Source organism: Pelodiscus sinensis, chromosome 29 (assembly GCF_049634645.1).
Source record: "Pelodiscus sinensis isolate JC-2024 chromosome 29, ASM4963464v1, whole genome shotgun sequence".
In the NCBI taxonomy this organism is placed as follows: domain Eukaryota; kingdom Metazoa; phylum Chordata; order Testudines; family Trionychidae; genus Pelodiscus; species Pelodiscus sinensis.
Window position 1 is genome coordinate 11,600,831 of NC_134739.1, and position 18,046 is coordinate 11,618,876.

General features: G+C 62.6%; 2 protein-coding genes across 8 annotated transcripts in view; both read right to left on the reverse strand.

Annotated features, from left to right (window-relative positions):
- Positions 1-376: 376 nt before the first annotated feature.
- On the reverse strand, positions 377-10,805 carry LOC142821028 (melanoregulin-like). Of its 3 annotated transcripts, none has more exons than XM_075911664.1 (5): positions 10,146-10,805; positions 7,120-7,254; positions 6,262-6,352; positions 5,798-5,961; positions 377-5,028 (listed from the first exon to the last, which is right to left on the reverse strand). In XM_075911664.1, exons 1-5 carry the CDS (start codon positions 10,353-10,355, stop codon positions 4,876-4,878), a joined length of 753 nt encoding a protein of 250 aa, XP_075767779.1. In that variant the 5' UTR covers positions 10,356-10,805; the 3' UTR covers positions 377-4,875. The 3 variants fall into 3 exon arrangements, with proteins under 3 accessions (XP_075767779.1, XP_075767778.1, XP_075767780.1); XM_075911663.1 differs by having other exon boundaries at positions 377-5,097; XM_075911665.1 differs by having other exon boundaries at positions 377-5,097; positions 7,120-7,279; positions 10,146-10,279.
- Positions 10,806-12,090: 1,285 nt separating this feature from the next.
- Positions 12,091-18,046, reverse strand: part of STARD3 (StAR related lipid transfer domain containing 3) — a 40,410-nt gene continuing 34,454 nt past the window's right edge. For all 5 annotated transcript variants that reach the window (XM_075911660.1, XM_075911661.1, XM_014570636.3 and 2 more), the window contains exons 13-15: positions 17,722-17,826; positions 15,023-15,116; positions 12,091-13,655 (exon numbers count right to left, since the gene is read on the reverse strand). In XM_075911660.1, coding sequence (XP_075767775.1) covers positions 13,551-13,655; positions 15,023-15,116; positions 17,722-17,826 — 304 coding nt within the window. In that variant the 3' untranslated portion in view covers positions 12,091-13,550. The remainder of the gene's footprint in view (positions 13,656-15,022; positions 15,117-17,721; positions 17,827-18,046) is intronic.

An 18,046-nucleotide genomic window follows, 5' to 3' on the forward strand; every position in this document is an offset into this window, starting at 1 on the left:
GCGTTGTACAATCTACGAACAGACCCGGGTGAACTATTGACGTTACTAAGAAAACACTGAAACAGTGTGAAAGTAAAAGGAAAACCTGAATGGTGGGAAACTAAGAAAGGAGGGGAGTTTCACCTCCCCGAATAACGATGTCATCACGGCAAGAGGATTAAAAAAAACCCCAACAACCAGACTTGCGTTTTGAAAACCAGCTCTTCGGCATCTATAAGATTCAGAAAAGGGCAACAAAAATGATGAGGGGTTTGGAACGGGTCACATATGAAGAGAGATTGAAAAGGCTAGGAGACTAAGGGGGGATAGGACAGAGGTCTATAAAATCATGACGTGTGTGGAAAAAGTGAATAAGGAAAAGTTATTTACTTATTCCCACAATAGAAGAACTAGGGGTCACCAAATTAATTTAATAGGCAGCAGGTTTAAAACAAACAAAAGGACGTTTTTCTTCACTCAGCGCACAGTCAACCTGTGGAACTCCTCGCCAGAGGATGTGGTGAAGGCCAGAACTTTATCAGGGTTCAAAAAAGAGCTAGATAGATTCATGGAGGTTAGGTCCATCAATGGCTATTAGTCAGGATGGGTAGGAATGGTGTCACTAGCCTCTGTTTCTCTGGAGGTGGGTGACAGGGGAGGGATCATGTGAAGATTACCTGTTGTGTTCCCTCCCTCTGGGGCATCTGGTATTGGCCACTGTTGGCAGACAGGACACTGGGCTGGATGGACCATTGGTCTAACCAAGTACGGCCGTTCTTATGTTCTTACAAAATTTCAATAGCAAGTGATGTGGAAATGTGAATATCAAAGGCAGGGGAAATTGCCTTTGTAGTGTGTTAACTAGTTAAAATCTTTATTCCAGCCCAAGTTGATAGTGTTGAACACATAAATGAATTCCAGTGCTAGGAATGAGACACACCCAGCCTTGCTCAATTAGCTTCATTAACACAAGTCCTACAATTGACAGCTAATGGCTTTTGCTGTGATATATACCTAGGATTCTGCATTTCCACTCCAACTCCTCTGATGAAGTGGGTTTTACCCCACAAAAGCTTATCACCCAGTACATTTGTTAGTCTCTTTGGTGCCACGGGCCAGCTCTTCAACAAAAGAGGGAGCAATTTGACAGTGCGCATGCGATGGAGGCAGCATTTACACGTGCCGCCAAATGGCTCAAGTTCTCAGCATCACGGAGCGCTCCTCAGGATTCCAGTGAATACCAGCAGCTCCAGACACGCCGCAGTCTGGCTGGTGCAACCAGCGGTAAATTGCAGAGGAGACGTTCTGAGAACTCCCACGTCCCACGAGAGCGTGTCAGCAACGCATTCCACCCATGCGCCAGGCTCCCGGAGACGGGGATCGGGGTGCGCTTTGGCCGATGTGCTCGGATGGGAGACTGAAGAGGTGAAATCAGAAATGGCTGTTCTTCAAGCAGGGGCGTAGCTGCAGCCCATCCGCTTAGCGTCCATGTCCACCCAAAGCAGGGGCGTGGTGCTGCCTCAGTGGCCCGCAGCATCACTCGGGTACCTGAAATCCACGGGCATCAGGATCAGGAAGGGGGCGTGGCGCTGTGGGCGGGGCCGAGCTAGTGGAGTGTCGACGGGCAGAATTGAACTTGGGACCTCTGGAGCTTCGTGGATGAACCTCTCCAGCATGAGCTAAAAAGCCAGCGGGCCCTCTGCGAAGGCAGCACACTCATCCTCCCTCTCTGAGTGGTCTCAGTGCCGCGCCCAGGGGGAGTGCGGGTTACACTAGCACAGTCTGTCATCAGCTGTCCACCTAGAAGCTGGGCCCTAAATTTCCACCCCACCTACGCCTGTGACTCAAAGCACAGCTAGGCTGCGTCTAGATTGGCATGATTTTCCGGAAATGCTTTTAACGGAAAAGTTTTCCAATAAAAGCATTTTCGGAACAGAGCATCTAGATTGGCACAGACGCTTTTCCGCAATTCGGACACCATGCACCAGGGAGAAACCAACATCAGTTTACGGGCAGGTTGCGGCGTCACATCACACCTACGGCACACTGCTCTGGGCCAGGCCGACTCGGTTTCCAAAGCTTGGCCGTTACCCGGCGCCCGAGCACATCAGTCGGTCCGTTTCCCCCCCGATTGTACAAAATTAAAAAGAAGGTTCGGACGGACCCTGAGTTTCTTCGCTTAGTAAGTGAATGTCTGTGGGCACCCGCAACTCGCCCCCCTCCCCTGCGCCACCGGTGTCCTATCGACAGGCCGGCTATGGCCCTGTTGGGCCCCGGCCCTGCAGCGCAGTAGGGGAATGAAGTTGGCCTCCTTCCCAGCGGCCCAGGGGGCGGGGGCCCATCAAAGCCACTGGGATTAGCCAGGCATGCCCAGCACCCAGTTAACCGCACCTGACCGGGCAGCAGCTGATCCGGGTGCTGTCCCAGCCAGCCTTGGGAGACAGATTACCCGCTGGGCGCGCTGCCCTGTGCCCTGTGCCATTCCCCCCCCCCCCCCCAACACAGAGGTTAATGCAATTAGTGGGGGGCGGGTGATTTTGTGCCTAGCCCCTCCCTGCTCACTTCTACACCTCCCCTGGCAGATCACACTCTGGGTGCCAACAGACCAGCTGCACAGCCAGAGCGGGGGGAGGGGGGTCTATGTGGGGGGGCAAGAGGAGGAGCTTGAGAAGGGGGGGCAGGGCAGCACTTGCGGGTTTGCTAACAGAACCGCTGTGAATCCAGGGGAGCCGTCGCAACGTGCAAGGGGGACCCCCCCCCGATTTTTCCCACTCCCCTGGGCGCTGCCCCATTCCCGCTTCATCCCCCCCCGCGTCCTGCCTCCTCCCACGTCCCATGGCACGAGGGGGATCTCAGCCATGCGCACCCCCCGAGCAATGCGGCGACGCAGCCAGCAGCCTGTCAGCGCCTGGCCCTGTGCAGAGAAATCCTCCTCCCGGCGCCCGGCCCGGCGGCTGGCAATGCCCGGGCTGCGGCTCAGGCGGCACAGCCAGCCGGGCCCTGTCATGACCGCACAGCCCCCCCCACCCCCACCCCGTGGCCAGGCTGAGCCCCAGCCCTGCAGAGTGTTGGGAGGGCAGGGGCGGGCCCCGGCTATTCTGGGCCCCTGCCCGGCCACTCAGGGGCCCACTGCTGCCCTCCTGCACTGACCCACCACACCCTGCAAGGGGGCGGCTGGAGGAGCCCTGCTCCCCCCACCCCAGGGTGCTCCTCCTGCCCCTGCCCCCCCTCGGTGTCACGAGCCCGGAGCCCAGCAGCTAACACGAGATGCACCGGGGCAAAGCTGCCCACAGGCTTGTGTGCGAGGGGCGCCCGGCGCCCGGCTACCCCAGTGTGCTCGCCCCCGGGGCCGCAGCGGTGTAACCGCCGCCAGACGGCCCCGCCGCGGGCCACGGCCCTGCCCTCCCCTTGGGGCTGTTGGTTCAGGCTCGCTGCAGGCTCAGGCAGGCGGCAGCAGGGACCGGCCCCCCCTCCCCTTCCCTCCTCCCCCCCCTCCCGGGGTAACAGTTTTGCATTTTTCTTCGCCCCCTTGAGGGCTGGCAATAGGGTTGCTTTGGGTTTTAGAGCAAAACTCTCCGCCCATGACTCCAATGTGGGGCAGGGAACCTCTTTTGGGTCGGGGGGGGGGGCGCTGACACCCAGAAAAATCACGGGGGGGCTGCACGCAAATGAGGCAAAGCCAAAAAACCCCCCCAACCCCCCCACTGACGGGCCCCGACTGAGACAGACCCTCCCCCCGTTCCCCTCGCACCCCAGAGCCTAGGGGGGCCCAGCGGGGGAGAGGGTGGGGAGGGGGGCGAGACCGCTAACGCTGGGGGGGGAGGGCCCAACCAAGCCTCTGGCAAGCTGGCAGCTGGATCTGGCCCCCAGGCCTTATGTTCCCCCCCCAGACACGGGCTTGTGAGCGCCCCTTCTGGGGGTCACATTCTCTCCACCCCCCCAGCCCCCCCACTAATGCACCTTGTGCACGGGGCTGCTGGGCCCGGTGGACCAGAGTCATGTTGACTCCGGGCCGGGGTGGGGGAGAAGTACGGGGGGGGGGACCCTTTTGTCGGGGGTGGAACGGCCCTTCCGGACCCCAGCTCTGCCCTCCCGGCGGCACCGCTCCCCCGTGTCTCTGCAGCCGGGGGCTGGAACGCGGCCGTGGGAGGAGACCGCTCATCTCAGGGCGGTGCATGGAGCCAGGCTGCCCGTTTGCTGCTCCGTGCTCTTTGGACCGCCCCCCCCCAGCGCTAGACGGGGGATCGACCCCCAATGCTGTGCAGGGCCCCCCCGCGAGCCCCCCCCCCCGGCGGGGACACACGATCCTACCCGCGCGCCGTTCCGCGCGTACAGCCGCTAACGAGTCATTCGTTACAATTAGCGTAAGGGACGGACCGGCCTGGTCGGGTGGGGGCCTGGTCTGGGTGGAGGGGGCCAGGGGGCTGCAAGGGGGGGCGCTGAGAGGGGGGAGGGGGGATTGTCAGAGAAGCCACATCACGAAAGTGGAAACACCCTCCCCCTCCCCCCCCCCCCGGGACCACGACCCCAGCAAACCCGGCTTGTGTGATTGACGTTTATGACACTGGAATGACCCCCCCCCCCCACCCCCCGTGCCATGGCCAAGACATGCTCCGAGCCGCCCGCCGGGCCGGGTAACGCTCACGCAGGAGCCGGGACGGGGGGAAGCCGCCGCTGCGTTCCACCCCAGAGGTGGCTGCATAGAACCCCCACGCTACAGGCACCCCCAGCCCCTCGCTCCCAACAGGCCGGCAGCTCCGCCCCAGGCAGCCTGAGCCCAGCTTGGGGAGGGGGCTGCAGGGGTAAGAGGGCAGCCGGGGGCCGAGAACCCCCCGCCCAGCCCTGCCCATTCCCCGCCAGCTCTCAGCCTCAGCGCGGCTCCCCCCCCGGGCAGTGTCACTCCATGAGCTTGACCAGCAGGGACTCTTCATCCAGCACCACGGCCTCCTCCTCCTCCTCCTCCTCCTCCAGGTGGGCTCCCGGGCTGAGCGTCACTAGCACGGCCTCCGCGCTGGGGGGCTCGTCCTCGCTTGGGGCCCCCTCCTCTGCCTGCAGGGGGTAGTACCGCCGGGCGGCGGAGAGGAAGTCATCCCCTGCGTCCAGGATGAGCAGCCGGTCCTGGGGAGGGGAGACAGCCATGCTGGGATGGGGGGAGGCAGCTGGGGGGGGCAAAGGACTAGGACTAAGGCTGCCCAGCTCTGGAGGCAGCACAGAGGTGAAGTTGGCAAAACTGTGACCCTCCCCAAATCACCTTCTGAGCCCCCGCAACTCCCCTTAGGGGCAGGACCCCCCTCTGAGAAACACGCGTCTCCCTCTTGAATCTGTGTCACCTAAGGGAGAAGCCCGCACAAGACCTGATTTCATAGGAAGCCAGCAGATTTCATGGTCCGTGAGGCGTGTTGCAGGGCTGGGAATTTGCTAGGGTGCCAACGGCGACCAGCAGAAGGGACCCACATCCCCCTGACCCATCAGCAATGTTCCCACAAAGAGTTTCCATCTGTGTGTGGAATAAATGTTGTGATGTGCACCAAGGCATGTGCAGATGTGCACCACCTAGAGAAACACATTCTGCTGGCTGTGCTCAGCTGTGTGTGCCCATCAGCTGAGCGGCACCTGGACCGCTCCTGGGCAGCCGCGCAAGCGCTCAGCTTCCAGGGAACACTGCCCATCATCCCTCCCTGCAGTTGCAAACTCCGTACTCGGCAGGGGGATTGCAGCGGGGGAGGTTTCACTCCCCTCCAGACACAGAGCCTGGGGGCTGCTCCTGGGTGGGGGAAGGACGTTGCTGGGGCAGCCCCCTCCCCACTGCCCCACGCACCAGCACGAAGAGGTATCTCTCGGGGAGGCTGCAGTGGCGGTCGAAGAGGCTGGTCTGCTCGGCCAGGGCGGCGAGGAGCTGGCGGGCCCGCAGGGGCTGGCACAGGGAGCTGTAGGAGGCCATGGAGGTGACGTCGAGCAGGCCGTCTGCCTCGGTGCTGAACCCTGCACGGGGACGGGAGGAAGGAGGCCTCTGAGCCCACAGGAGTCCAGGCTTGTGCTGTGTGGGCCACAGATAAGAACCTACTACTGCTACCAGCCGGAGGGCTGGTGTCCTGGAGACTGCTCAGGAGAGGCAGGGTGAAGTTTGCTCTCTGGGCCCGACAGTGTGTGCGCCGTGGGGCCTGCAGCCCGTTGAACGAGCCCCTCTCGGCCATGTTGCCTGTGGGGACAGGGCCCCACACATTGGGGCGGGGACAGTGTCCTTCCCCTCCCCCCCATTCTGCAGGGAGGTGGGTGCCGTACCCAAGGCCTCGAGGATCTGTCTCCAGCGGTCCTTCACCTCGCGGCGGATCTGGCGGTGGGCGCTGATGTCGAAGCTCAGCCGGCGGTAGCCCTATGGAGAGGGACCGTCGGGCGGGGAGGGGTCAGGCCCAGGAAATCCAACGGCGCCAGCTCTCCCCCGCGGCCCGGTGCTGCTGCCTCGCCCTCACCCTGCTCCCAGGCTGGTGTGGGAGACGGGTGGGGCGTTCCACAGGGCAGCCTGCACGCCTGGGTTCTCTTCCTGGCTCCGGGAAGGGAAGGGGCTCTGGAGTTTGGGACTGCGGGGGCTGGGAAGTAGCTGTCCTGGAGTCCAGTCGCCGCACTCACTCCACTATGTGCCCTGGGCTGAGCGGCACCCTCGCCGTGCCTCAGTTTCCCCAACGACACAGCGGCGCTCCTTATTGTGAAGGCTAGGAGGAACCAGGAGCAGAGCATCCTGAGCAGGGCAGGGCATTTCAGAGCCTGGTAGGGCATTTCAGAGCCAGCCAGAGCGCAATCTGCCCCCCCAGCCCAGCTGTGTGCCTCAAGGGTCTTACACAGCTCTGCACTCACTCCTCTAGGGGAGTCATGTCCCAGTAGCACCTGGAGGTGCTCAGGGAGAGCAGGACCCTTCCCAGACAGCCCAATTCTGAACCGTACCCAGGCTAAGCAGTGCGACTGGGAGGGGAAACTGAGGCAGAGTGGGGGCATGGACTTGTTAAAGGTCAGGGCAGAGGCAGACACGCCCAATAGGCAGGGCTGCCGGGGCCCCCGGTGGTGCCCTCCACCCTGCGCCACCCCTGGGAAGCAGCAAGCTCCCTTCAGCAACTCCCAAGGGCCAGGGGGAGGGAGGGCACCGACCTCGGAGCCCCGGCGCAGCTTGGCCCGTTTCTGCAGCAGGTTGTAGAGCTCGCGGTCGTCGTCCCGCTCCATGTGGGTGTCGTCCGCCGGCTCGTTCCACAGGTTGGTGGCTTGGGCCCGTTTGCGCTTCCCGAGCTGGTCGAAATACCGGAGCATCTCACTGCAACGAGAGGAGAGCGGGCCCGGGCGAGAGAGCGGGGGGGCTGGGCCAGGCCGGGGGCTCGGGGCCGGGCTGGGGGCTCGGGCGCCGGGCCGGGGGCTCGGGCGCCAGCGGAGGCAGCCGGCTCAGAGAGATGTTGCAGCGCACAAAAGCTACACGCGCTAGTCTGGACGACTTCTTTTTGCGGAAACAGATGAACCCGGCTTCCCCTCCGCACTCAGCCTAGGGCACCGGGTTCTCTCACGGCCCTGGTGAAGAAAATGTCAATGCCGGGCCCCAGCATGACGTGACTAGAGGGCAGGCCCCTGGGTGGGCTGAGGAGGAGAGCTTTGGGGCGGGACGTGGGGGGGTCCAGCTTTGGCAGGGGGCAGAAGGGGCTGACCTTGAGCTGCTCCCAGTCAGTGGTACAGCAGGGGGGTTCAGGCAGCCTCCTGCCTCCCCTGGCCCCACAGATCATGCTGCGCCCCAGAAGCAGCCGCAGCAGGTTCCCAGCCAATGTGAGCGCAGAGCTAGTGCTCAGGGCAGGGGCAGTGCACGGAGCCCTGTGCGCTCCCTCACCCACCTAGGAGCTGGGCCTGTTGCCGGCCGCTTCTGGGGCACAGCATAGTCTATGGTGCCAGGCCAGGCAGGGAGCTGCCTTAGCCCCCCGCTGCTCACCTGTTCCCCCTGCAGCCATGAGCCCCCGGGCCCGACCTCCCACCAGTGCTGGGGCATGCCCCTCCCCCTCCCCCCACACTCATGTGGCCGGGGGGGGGAGAGGAGAAAATAGGGGGAGCTCCTGTCCCCACCTCCAAGAGACAGTTGAGCCTGCAGGAAAATCTCTTGGGGTCACTGGCATGGGGCAGGCGGGTACCAACATGGGTAGACCAAGGCTTCTTGCCCCAGGTGCCGGGGGGAGGGATAAAAAGGGGAGGCCTGAAAAGCCCCCTCGATCTTTGTGGGGTACGCGCCCGCGGGAGAGAGCCCAGCTCCGGGGTGGCAGCAGCAGAAACTCTCCCTCTGCAAATCCCGAGGCACGTGGGTGGCTGGGGGCCCCAGTATGGTCGCCCCCCCGGCGTTCCCTCAGCCCCCCACCAGAGATACCACCCGCCTTCCAGGGGGGGCTCCAACCTTTCTGAGCCCGAGATCACTTTTTGATCTATCTCCATATAAATACCCTGGCCCCGCCTCCTTCCCGCCCCTTTTCCAAGGCCCCGCCCCCGCTCTCTCCATCCTCCCTCACTTTCCCCAGGCTGGGGCAGCGGGTTGGAGGGCAGGCTCTGGTTTTGGGTTAAGGGATCTGGAGCGTGCGAGGGGCTCTGAGCAGTGGGGATGGAGGAGGTTCTAGGTGCCGGCTCTGGGAGGGCGTTGGGATGCAGGGGGGCTCAGGGCTAGCACAAGGAGGGGGGTTCATGACTAGGGGAGGAGCTTGGGATGTAGGCTCCAGCTGGGCGGCGCAGTGGGGCTAAGGCAGGGTCACCCCTGCCCTGGCCCTGCCCCATTCCCCAAGGCAGCCAGCAAACTCCCTCCCAGCCCGTTGTGCCCCCTCTGCTGGGTGGAGAAAGGATACAGGGTGGGAGGGGCACCTTGACATCAATCTCCCCCCCCCCCACCCTGCCCTGCCCTGCCCTGCCCAGCAAGCAGGAGGCTCCCAGGGGCAGGGGCAGGGGCAGGGGCAGGAGATGTGCAGCAGCAGGGGGAGGGGCAGCTGAAGTGCCAGCACTTGGCTTGGCCAAACCAGTCAGGATCCCCTGTGAGAGGCTCCAAGATCGACTGGCAGATCCCGATCGACTGGCTGGTGCCCCTGCTCTAGGGCAGCGGGTCTCACGCATGGTCTGCAACCAGCCTGCAGGTGGGCCGTGGGCTCGCCCCTCCCCCCACCAGCGCTGGCTTCCCGCCCAACCTCCCAGGCACCCCCCCCCATTTTGTCATCATGGTGGTGGGCTGGGGGTCCGCAGAGAGGTCTGCATTGAGCAGGGTGGGCTGCGGGCCAAAACGTTTGAGAGCCTCTGGACTAGAGGGAAGGGGGGCAAAGGTGATTAGGAAGTGGGGGTCAGAGGCATCTGCCAGGCAGCCCTGAGTGCATCTTCCCCCATCCTGGGGGCTGCCACATCTTGCTGCTCTGCCACACGCTTAGGGCCAGGCCCCCAGGGCAGAAATGCGGCTGGCTCTGGTGTGGAGCACGGCCGCTCCGGAACAGCACTGGGACACCCAGCATAGAGCCAGGCGTGCCGGGGTGACACCGGCCGCAGGGGTGGGACGGGAGACAGCAGGACGCGAGGCAGAACGTCAGTTGTTAAAAGCCACGGGCCTAAAGTTCTCCGCTCTGCCCAAAAGCAACATGGGACTTTTCATAGCCCCCTCGCCCCGGGTTTGAAGGTGGAGGGGGCTGCAGCACCAGGCTGTGAAGTCAAAGGACTCTACTGCTCAGGGCCGCTTCCTCAGTTCCCAGTCGTGCAGAACAGAGGGGAGGGCAGGATACGAGGGAACTTTTTCGGGTCAGGGGGCCACACGTGAGAAGCAAAAAACCCCCCAAACTCCAACGTCGCGGGGCCCCCGACGAAGCAGGAAGACCCTCCCCCCGTTCCCCTCGCGCACCAGAGCCTGGCAGGTTGTGGGGGACCCGGAGGCTCTGGGGGAGGTTCCAGAGTTAGGGTCTGGGGGGGAGGGTGCAAGAGCTTCGGGGAGAGGAATCTAGGCAGGCCGGGGGCCGGATCCGGCCGAGGGGCCAGATGGTTTAAAGCACCGAACAGGACGCGGTGCCACCCCTAGCTTAGCCACACCCATCAACCCTTGCTGGAGGCCTCAGTTTCCCCACCGAGATGGCAGCTAATTATTCGGGGAGAGGACTGCCCCTCGCCCCACGCAGCCTCCCCCAATTAATTACCTGAGCAGCGGGTTGCTCTCGGGCTCTTCTTGGACGCAGGCGCAACAGCAGAGCTGGTGCCAGACATCCATCCTGCCGGCGTCTAAGTGTCCATGGGGAGCACGCCAGGCCGCCAGCGCATCTCGGCAGAGCAACGGCTCTGGGGAAGGGCGAGGGGGGAACTCCGTGTCCCTCGGTTTCAGAAAAAGGCAAGTCATAAGCCCTGGTCATGTGAGAGGCCCCCTTCAGCAGGGCAGGCTGCCCGGAGCAAGGGGACGGCCGCCCGGCTAACCAGGAGGTTTTCTGCCTCGCTGGAGGTTACAGCGCAATGAAAGCGGGGTTGTTCCTCTCCTCGCACAGAGCAAACCCGTGGTGCGAATGGCTGGGAATCCCCCTCAGGCCTGGCTGGGGGATTCACGCCCGGGAAGGACAGGCAAGGCTGGGATGTCCTCTCGCCAAGGGCCTCTTGGGAGGAGCAGCTGGGCCCTGGTGGGATAGGGGCTGTCGGCCGACATTCAGGGCTTGCCAGCCGGGCAGGACAAGCCGGCTCAGGCCACCGAGCTGTCCCTGGAGAAATCGGTCTTCCCCATGGCTTTTGCCCACGTAGGAGCGTGCATGGGCGTGATCCACGGTGTTCTCCTCGCACGAGGGCTGTCCCGTCGGCCCCCGCGCTCGTGTCCCCTCACGCTCACGGCTCCGTTAGCCGCCCTCATCCCCTCCACCTCCAAAAGGTGGCGACCCTGCTGGAGACCCGTCCGGGGGCAAAGGGATGCCGAGGTCGGAGGAAGCCGGGCGCCTGAGTCTGGAAAAAGCCCTCGCACCCACCTTAGCACAGCAGGGGGCAGCGTTCCCCCCCCCAGCCCGGATGCGGCACCTTGTCCTGCGCCCTGCTGAGCAGAATCCCGCCAGACGCACGCGCCTTCCCCTGCACCCGAGAACTGCAGGATGCACCCGATACCGGGAGTCACTGTTCCCTGGCCCCCCAGTTACCCCGAGGGCGGGAGCAGGGGGGGAAGCTCCCTCCGCCGCGGGCAGGATGCAGCATTAGCTGCCCCCTGCTCGGAAGGCCCAAAGACAGGTCGGCTGCGAAGTTCAGCTGACCTGGCTTCTTGGCCGCGCTGCGGTGGGGTCTGGGTTATGGGCTTGTTTCACGAAGAGGGGCCAGAGGCAGCTGTGGGGCACGGAGGGGCAGTTCCGGAGCCTCCGGCGATGCCTCTGGACCAAGCAGGGCTGAAGGGGCGCAGCCACCGTCTTCATCACTCCCCACGCCAGAAGCTGCAAAATGCAGGCCAGGGTGCCCAGAGGCCCTCTGCTCATTTCCCCACCGACCAGCCTCCTACCCAGCCCCGGGCACCATCGTCCCAGGCCCCAGCGAGATCCCGGGCCCAGCAGGATCCCAAGCATGTTACCCAAACAGTGGGGGAGAGGCAGGGAAACCAGGCACAGGGAAAGAGATCGGTTTGCTCCGCATTCCCAGCCCTCTGCCGCTAGCCACTGGACCACACTGCCCGAAGCAGGGCCCCAGCCATAAAAGGCAGCCCCAGCGCCTCCCCTGCCCACGTTAACGCGACTGGCGATCAGCAACGGGCCACCGAATGGGCCACGAGAGCGGCCTCCACCTCCGTGGGCCGCAGGCTCGTCGGAACCAAGACGGGCTCCCGCCGTGGAGGGAAGCCAGCAGAATCCGGCCAGCCCGTGGGTGGGGAACGGTAACAGAACGTCTCATGGGCCGCAGGCTGCCCAGCTCCAGAGCCAAGCAGCAGGGGGCAGACCTGCCACTTGGGTCTGTCGTTACCCCCGGGCACCCGGGGCCCTTCTGCCTGGTGAACCACCCCACCCCCTTCTGCGCCTCCCTGCCCGGCCCTGCTCCGGGACAGGGCGGCTGCACCCGCTTTAGCATGGCTGCTCGCCGGGTGACAGCCGAGCGTGGGGCGCGGCGTAACCGGGCGACACACGTCAAAGGCTCTTCTCGGCTGTAGGGTTTTATTGGACGAAGGTACAAAGGGTCCAGGCAGCAGGTTAGTTGAGCGACACCCCCCCGGGGTGGAAAAACCCGAACACTCGCGTCACGCCGAGACCTGCGCCGGGCGGGGGACGAGCCAGCGGCGTGGTCAGCGCAGGGAGCGGACGGAAGACGGGAGGGGTTTCATGGTGCAACCAGCGAACAAGCAGAGGTTCCTATTTCTTGCGCCCCGGCTCACGAGCATTCGCCCACAGCAGGGGACTGCACTTGCTTCGAAAACCCCGGCGCCCCCTTGGAAGCCCAAGAGCCGACGCCTTCCCCTCCCCTCCCCGCCAGCCAAGGTTGCTCCCTCTGGGCTGAAATGTCTCCTCGAAGGCGGCCGTCCTTCTGAACGTAGATCCATTCCCGGCCCACGGGGGCCAGCACGCTCGGCTAAGCCTCCCTGTCAGAGCCCCTGAGCGGGGCTCTAGGGACAGGCAAAGAGCTTCAACAGCCAGCTAAGAACCGGGGTGGGGGCTCTCTGACTAGTGTTTATGGGGGGCGGGTTGCTTGGGGTGCCCTTCCCCCAGGCCTGGTCCCACTGCAGACCCACGGCTGGGCTGTACAGCTTTTTAGCGTGGCTGCAGGGTACGTCACAGCCCTTTGTGGACCCCACATGAGGATCAGCAGCAATACCGGGGCAAAAAGTGGGTGCCAGTGGGGGAGGGCCCCCCTCTGGCCGGGCACTTCATTCTTAACCGTTTGCCTGCTTGGCTCAAGAGCAGGGGATGTAGAGAACCTCACCCTCTTCCCAAGCTGCACTAAACCGCCCTGGATCAGCGTGCGCCCGCGTCCCAAGCCCCGGCAGGCGAGGAATGACAAGGGGCAGCCAAGTGCCCACCGGGCGTGACCAGCCAGCAGAGCAGCAGCCAAGGCTGGGGAACACGCCCCCAGTAGGGGTCCGTTTCCCACAGTCGCCGTTCCACCCTTCCGAGCGGCGCCATGAACCGGGATGCCTGGCTCCGCCTTCCCCTCGCCGCCGCAAGGCGTCTCAGGGAGGGCGGTCGCTCCAGGCGCATGAGAGTCACAGACGATCCGCAGAACATTTTAAAAAACGGACGGGAGACAAATGGGAGGGCTGGGGAGGGGGGGTATCCAGCCAGGACCCGCCCCCGCTGCAGGCGGTGGAGGGGGAAACCATGATCAGTAGGGCTTTTAGCATAGAGTTCGGTCCAAACAGGCTCTGTCAATTCCCACAGCTGCTCAGTGAGTTTGATCCTTGATTGGAGGGGTGATGAGGGAGGGACGCCTCTTCCTGCGCGCCTGTAAAGTCTGTGCGGGGTTCGCCACCCCCCGGCGCAAGGTCTGGCCCAGCCGTTCCTGGGGGAGGGAAGAGGCTGCAGTCCCTGTCCGATGCCTGGAACGGGTTCCCCACTTGGCCGGCGGCCAGGTAAAAAGGCCCCGAGGAGCGGCAGGCCGGGCTCTCAGGACCTGCCCGAGATCTCACCGACCCGCTGCCGGAGGTGGAAGGTGAACTCGAACATCGTGGCTGCCAGGCTCTGATGGATAAGATAGCGGGGAAGCCGACCCTACGGAAAACAAGACACAAACACTGGGTTTATGTTGCTGGCAAAGTGCATCCGCGGTTCCTATCCCGGGGTTTGGCACCGGTCCGGTCCAGAGGGTGCCGGACGAAGGAGGTTCAACCAGTAAGACACAGGCTGTCCCTGGCACACCGTTGGGATTGATCCACGGACATTTCAGAGGCGTTGGTTTTATAGCACAGCAGCAGAACAAATTCACCGGAGCCCTCCGCCTGCATCACAAAGGATGCAGCCAGGAGTCAGTTTCGCAGGCGTTGCTTCGGGAGCAGGGGGACCGCCAGGAGGGATGGACCCTGGCTTGGTACCCGGTCTCCGACAGCGGCCAGCCCCAGGCTGGCGTGAGCCACACGAAAGGCCATTAGGACTCGCTTGCCTGCGGCAGAAGTTTCTTCCTGGCAGGCAGTTGAGGCTGTCGCACGGCCCAGGCGGGCTGCCACGACCCTTTGCCATCAGCTGGGTGCTGCTGAGGCTGAACAAATTCAGAGCCAGTTCCCATCCAGGGAACCAGGACACAGAGCCCTGGGCACATCAGCCTGAGTGGGAGGTGCAGCTGGTTTGTGGCTGCTCTTGCTCTACCCCCCGATTTCATCCCCCAGCCGGACAGTGGATTTTTCAAGTGCTTTTCCGTCACCGTTAAGCAGCGGCGCAGCCAATCGGCTCCCCCCGATGAAGATGAATGAGGCCTTTGTGCTGCCCTGCTGCAGCAGCGGGTTACCACGTCAACCACCAAGGCTTCTGTACGCTGCCCGGGTCCGAGTGGACAGCAGGGTCCCAGCCCTGCAGCGCCCACCTCCGGATGGGAGCGTGGAAGGTGCCTGTCGCCAGGGGTGCAGACACTACCTCCAGGAGGGCCGGGAGAGGCCGTTTGTATCGCGGGCGGCTAGACACAAGGGTGGGCAGGCGGCAGGACAGCAAGATCAACTGTTGACTTCTGCTCCCTGCAGGAACGCACAGTCCCTCTCGCTGCATGTCTGCTCTGCACGGCGCTGAGGCCACCATTTGGTTTGGGGGACCCGGTTTGGCAGACCTGCAAGGGGCTGGATGTTCCCACAGGGCTCAGCACCTGCCCCTGGAAGAATCAGGCCCTGTTAAGGTGTCCCAAGCCCGGCGCCCAAAGTCGTTTTCGAACGTGGCTGCTGCACCCACGTGGCCAACCCTCCACAGCTTCGGCGCCGGGCTGCAGCCCAGCTGCCACGGGGACCAGGTGCATGAAAGGCGGGTTTGGCGGCCGCTTCCTGCCAGAGCATTGAGCCTTCCTGGACGGGGATTAGCGCTCACAGCTTGCAAGTCTTGAGGGAGCCAGGCCCCCCCATGGGCGAGGGAGCCCTGGGCGCAGGGGGAACCCGCTTTACCTTGAGGTCTGTGTTGAGGATCCAGACGAAGGTGCACACTTTGGGATTGTTGGCACATTTCAGGACGATGAAGCCTCCTGGCCCATTCTCGCCCCTGGGAAAAGGAACGGCACAAAGAGGGCACGGCTGTGAGGCTCTGTGGACTCGAGGGAGCAACCACAGACACTGCCGGGCAGCCGCACCCGCGCCGCACAGAGACACCGGCACAGTTTAACGATCCATTACATGGAGGAGGGAGAAAAATTATTCCCCTGGGCCTCTGAGGACCGGACAAGGAGCAAGGGGCTTAAACTGCAGCCAGGGAGGTTGAGGTTGGACATTAGGAAAAACTTCCCATCAGGGGGTCAAACACTGGGATAAATTGCCTGGGGGGGGGGGGTTGTGGAATCTCCATCCCTGGAGATATTGAAGAGCAGGTTGGACACACACCTGGCAGGGATGCTCTAGATCAGGGCCGAGGAACCTTTTTTGGGTCAGGGGCTGCTGACCCACAGAAAAATCAGTCGGGGGCCGTAGACAAAACCAAACCAAATCCTCACTGACGTGGCCCCTGACTGAGAAGGCGCAAGACCCTCCCTGCATTCCCCTCGCACCCCAGCCTAGGGGGCCCAGCCTAGTGGATGGTGTGTGCTCCAGCCCTATAGCGGGGCGGGGGGCCCTGAGCCCCGGATCCAGGCAAGCTGGGGGCCACATCCAGCCCCTGGGCCTTAGGTTCCCCACTCCTGATCTAGACCGTGCGTGGTCCTGCGGTGAGGGCCGGGGGCTGGACTTGACCTCTCGAGGTCCCTTCCAGTTTTAGGATTCATAGTCGGGTGCCCCAAGAGGCAGGAAGTCAGTGCTGGAGCAGTCCCTGGGCAAACCTAACTAGGCAGCAAACTGGGGAGGTTGTGCTGCCCGAGAAGGCCACGTCTTCAGCTGCCACGTGGAGAGTCACTCTCATCTGACGCCTTCAGCTTTTTCTTTCCCAGCAGATGGGTGCAGCGAGGCCCAGAGGCCTGGGTGGGGCCTAGTGGGCTTGTCCACGCCACTACACGCCCTGCCACCTCCACCAACGCCCGCCGACACGCCCAACAGGCGGCAGACTCCCCTCCGCGCCTGGCGGGGCCACTACGGCCGTATTTGCCCACACGGCAAGTGCTGCCTTGTTGCACAGCTGCTCTGTGGACAGGGGGCCTTGAGTCTCCGCCGGCTGCTGGAGGGGAGGGTGCGTGTGTCTGTCTCACCAGCGCGAGTCGCTGGACACGCCCTTTTTAGGGTTGCCAGATGGTTTAACCAAAAATACCGAACACTCCCCCCCCCAAAAAAAACCTCCAACACTGTTGAGAAAAAAAAGGGGGGGGGAGACCAAAGTTGAGCAAAAAAAGGACCCTGACAATTTAAAAACAAACAAACAAAAAAAACCAGCATGGCCCCTTTAAGGCCTTTGGGGCCTTTTTTTGCTGGCGGACATCTTGTTTTCCTCCATGCCAGAAGACAGCTTCCCTGCAGAACCAGGTAAGCGGAGGGGAAGGGGGCCCCGGTTGCTGAGTGTGTAGGGTTGCCAGGTGTCTGGTATTTTCACCTCCTGGCTGGGGAGGGGGGAGAATAATCAGAAAATACTGGACATTTTAGGTGTCCGGTATTTTCTGATTTTTTTTTAACCGGACAGGAGGCGAAAATACCGGATTGTCCGGGTCAATACCGGACACCTGGCAGCCCTGTCCCCTTGCTGATCGCTGTGAGAACCACACCCCATGGGGTCGGGGCAGCGACGGCTGGGCAGCTTGGTCACCACTCTTGGGCTGCCTGGTGGGGCAGAGCCCGCCTACGGACCCAGCCCGGACTTGTGACGAAAGGCGAGAGGCCCCCGCCCTTCCAGGTGGGATCAAGAGCAGGGACACGGCGCCGCGTCTCTGCTTCACGCCAGGAGGGATTTCTGCTGGCTACAGCCTTAAAAACAAAAAGTCTCGAGGCCTGAAAAGCCCCAGTGCCTTCATAGACGGGAGGCCGGGCCTGAGCCTGGGCGTTAAATGTCAATGACTCTGATCCGATTACTCAGAAAAACAAAGTCAGGGAGCGAGGCGCTGAGCTGCTGACCCTCCACCTGAGGCGCTGCCTGACTGTAACAAAGAGGCCTTGTCGGAAGAGATGCAGAGCCAGATTAATGTATCACAAGGCTGCCGGCCACTGGAGTTTGGGAGGGGAGAACGGCTGGAGAGCTTGGCAAGTGCTGCAAGTGAGGTTCCCCGCCTATGGAAGCACCCTCTGTTTACACCCCACGCTCCCTCCCTCTGGGTCCCGGGGCCTGTATTAGAACCATGCAGAACCCCAGGGCACGCGCCTGACAGACAAAACACATGATGAGTCCAGCGGCTTATTCCCCCTTTGAAGTTGCGATTGTCCGCCTGTGACAGCTCATTCCATGTGGAGTCAGCCGGCTGTCCCCACCCACATGCTGAGCGCGCGCCGATTGTTCTCTACACAAAGGAAGAGGGACACAGGAAGCAGGATACAGTGCCACAGACACATTGGCTGCCAGAGTTTTTGTAAAGTTGGCTGTTTCCATTTCAGTGTCAAGAAAAGGTCCCCCCCCTCCAGCTTCCTTCTTTAAACTCAAGTGTCTGTTTGCACTGAACAGATAATATTCCACAGGAGCATGAGTGATCTGGAAAAAACCACCCAACCAGACATTTCCCCGTGCCACTAATCCAAACTCTCACCTGACGTATTTGGACAGCGGAGGCTTCAAGCTGTGAGTGGTTGACATCCCTGAGGAAATATAGCGGTCTCGCCTTCTTTCAATGCGACGCACGTTTACAAAGTCCCTAAGGAAATACGGGGGGGAGGAATATAGGAACGGCCACAGTGGGTCAGACCAAAGGTACATCCAGCCCAGTGTCCTGTCGGCCGACAGTGGCCAATGCCAAATGCCCCAGAGGGAGGGAACACAACAGGTAATCCTCACATGATCCCTCCCCTGTCACCCACCGCCAGACAAACAGAGGCTAAGGACACTGTTCCTATCCATCCTGGCTAACAGACCTC

Bases quoted from the DNA above. Each gene is read 5' to 3' on its own strand.
- LOC142821028 (XM_075911663.1), bottom strand. From the start codon at position 10,355: ATGACCAGGGCTTATGACTTGCCTTTTTCTGAAACCGAGGGACACGGA. The intron at 5,962-6,261 runs GTACGGCACCCA...GTCCCCGTGCAG, and splicing joins ACAGATCCTCGAGGCCTTGG to GGTTCAGCACCGAGGCAGAC. The intron at 5,098-5,797 runs GTGCGTGGGGCA...TCCCCTCCCCAG, and splicing joins AGAGATACCTCTTCGTGCTG to GACCGGCTGCTCATCCTGGA.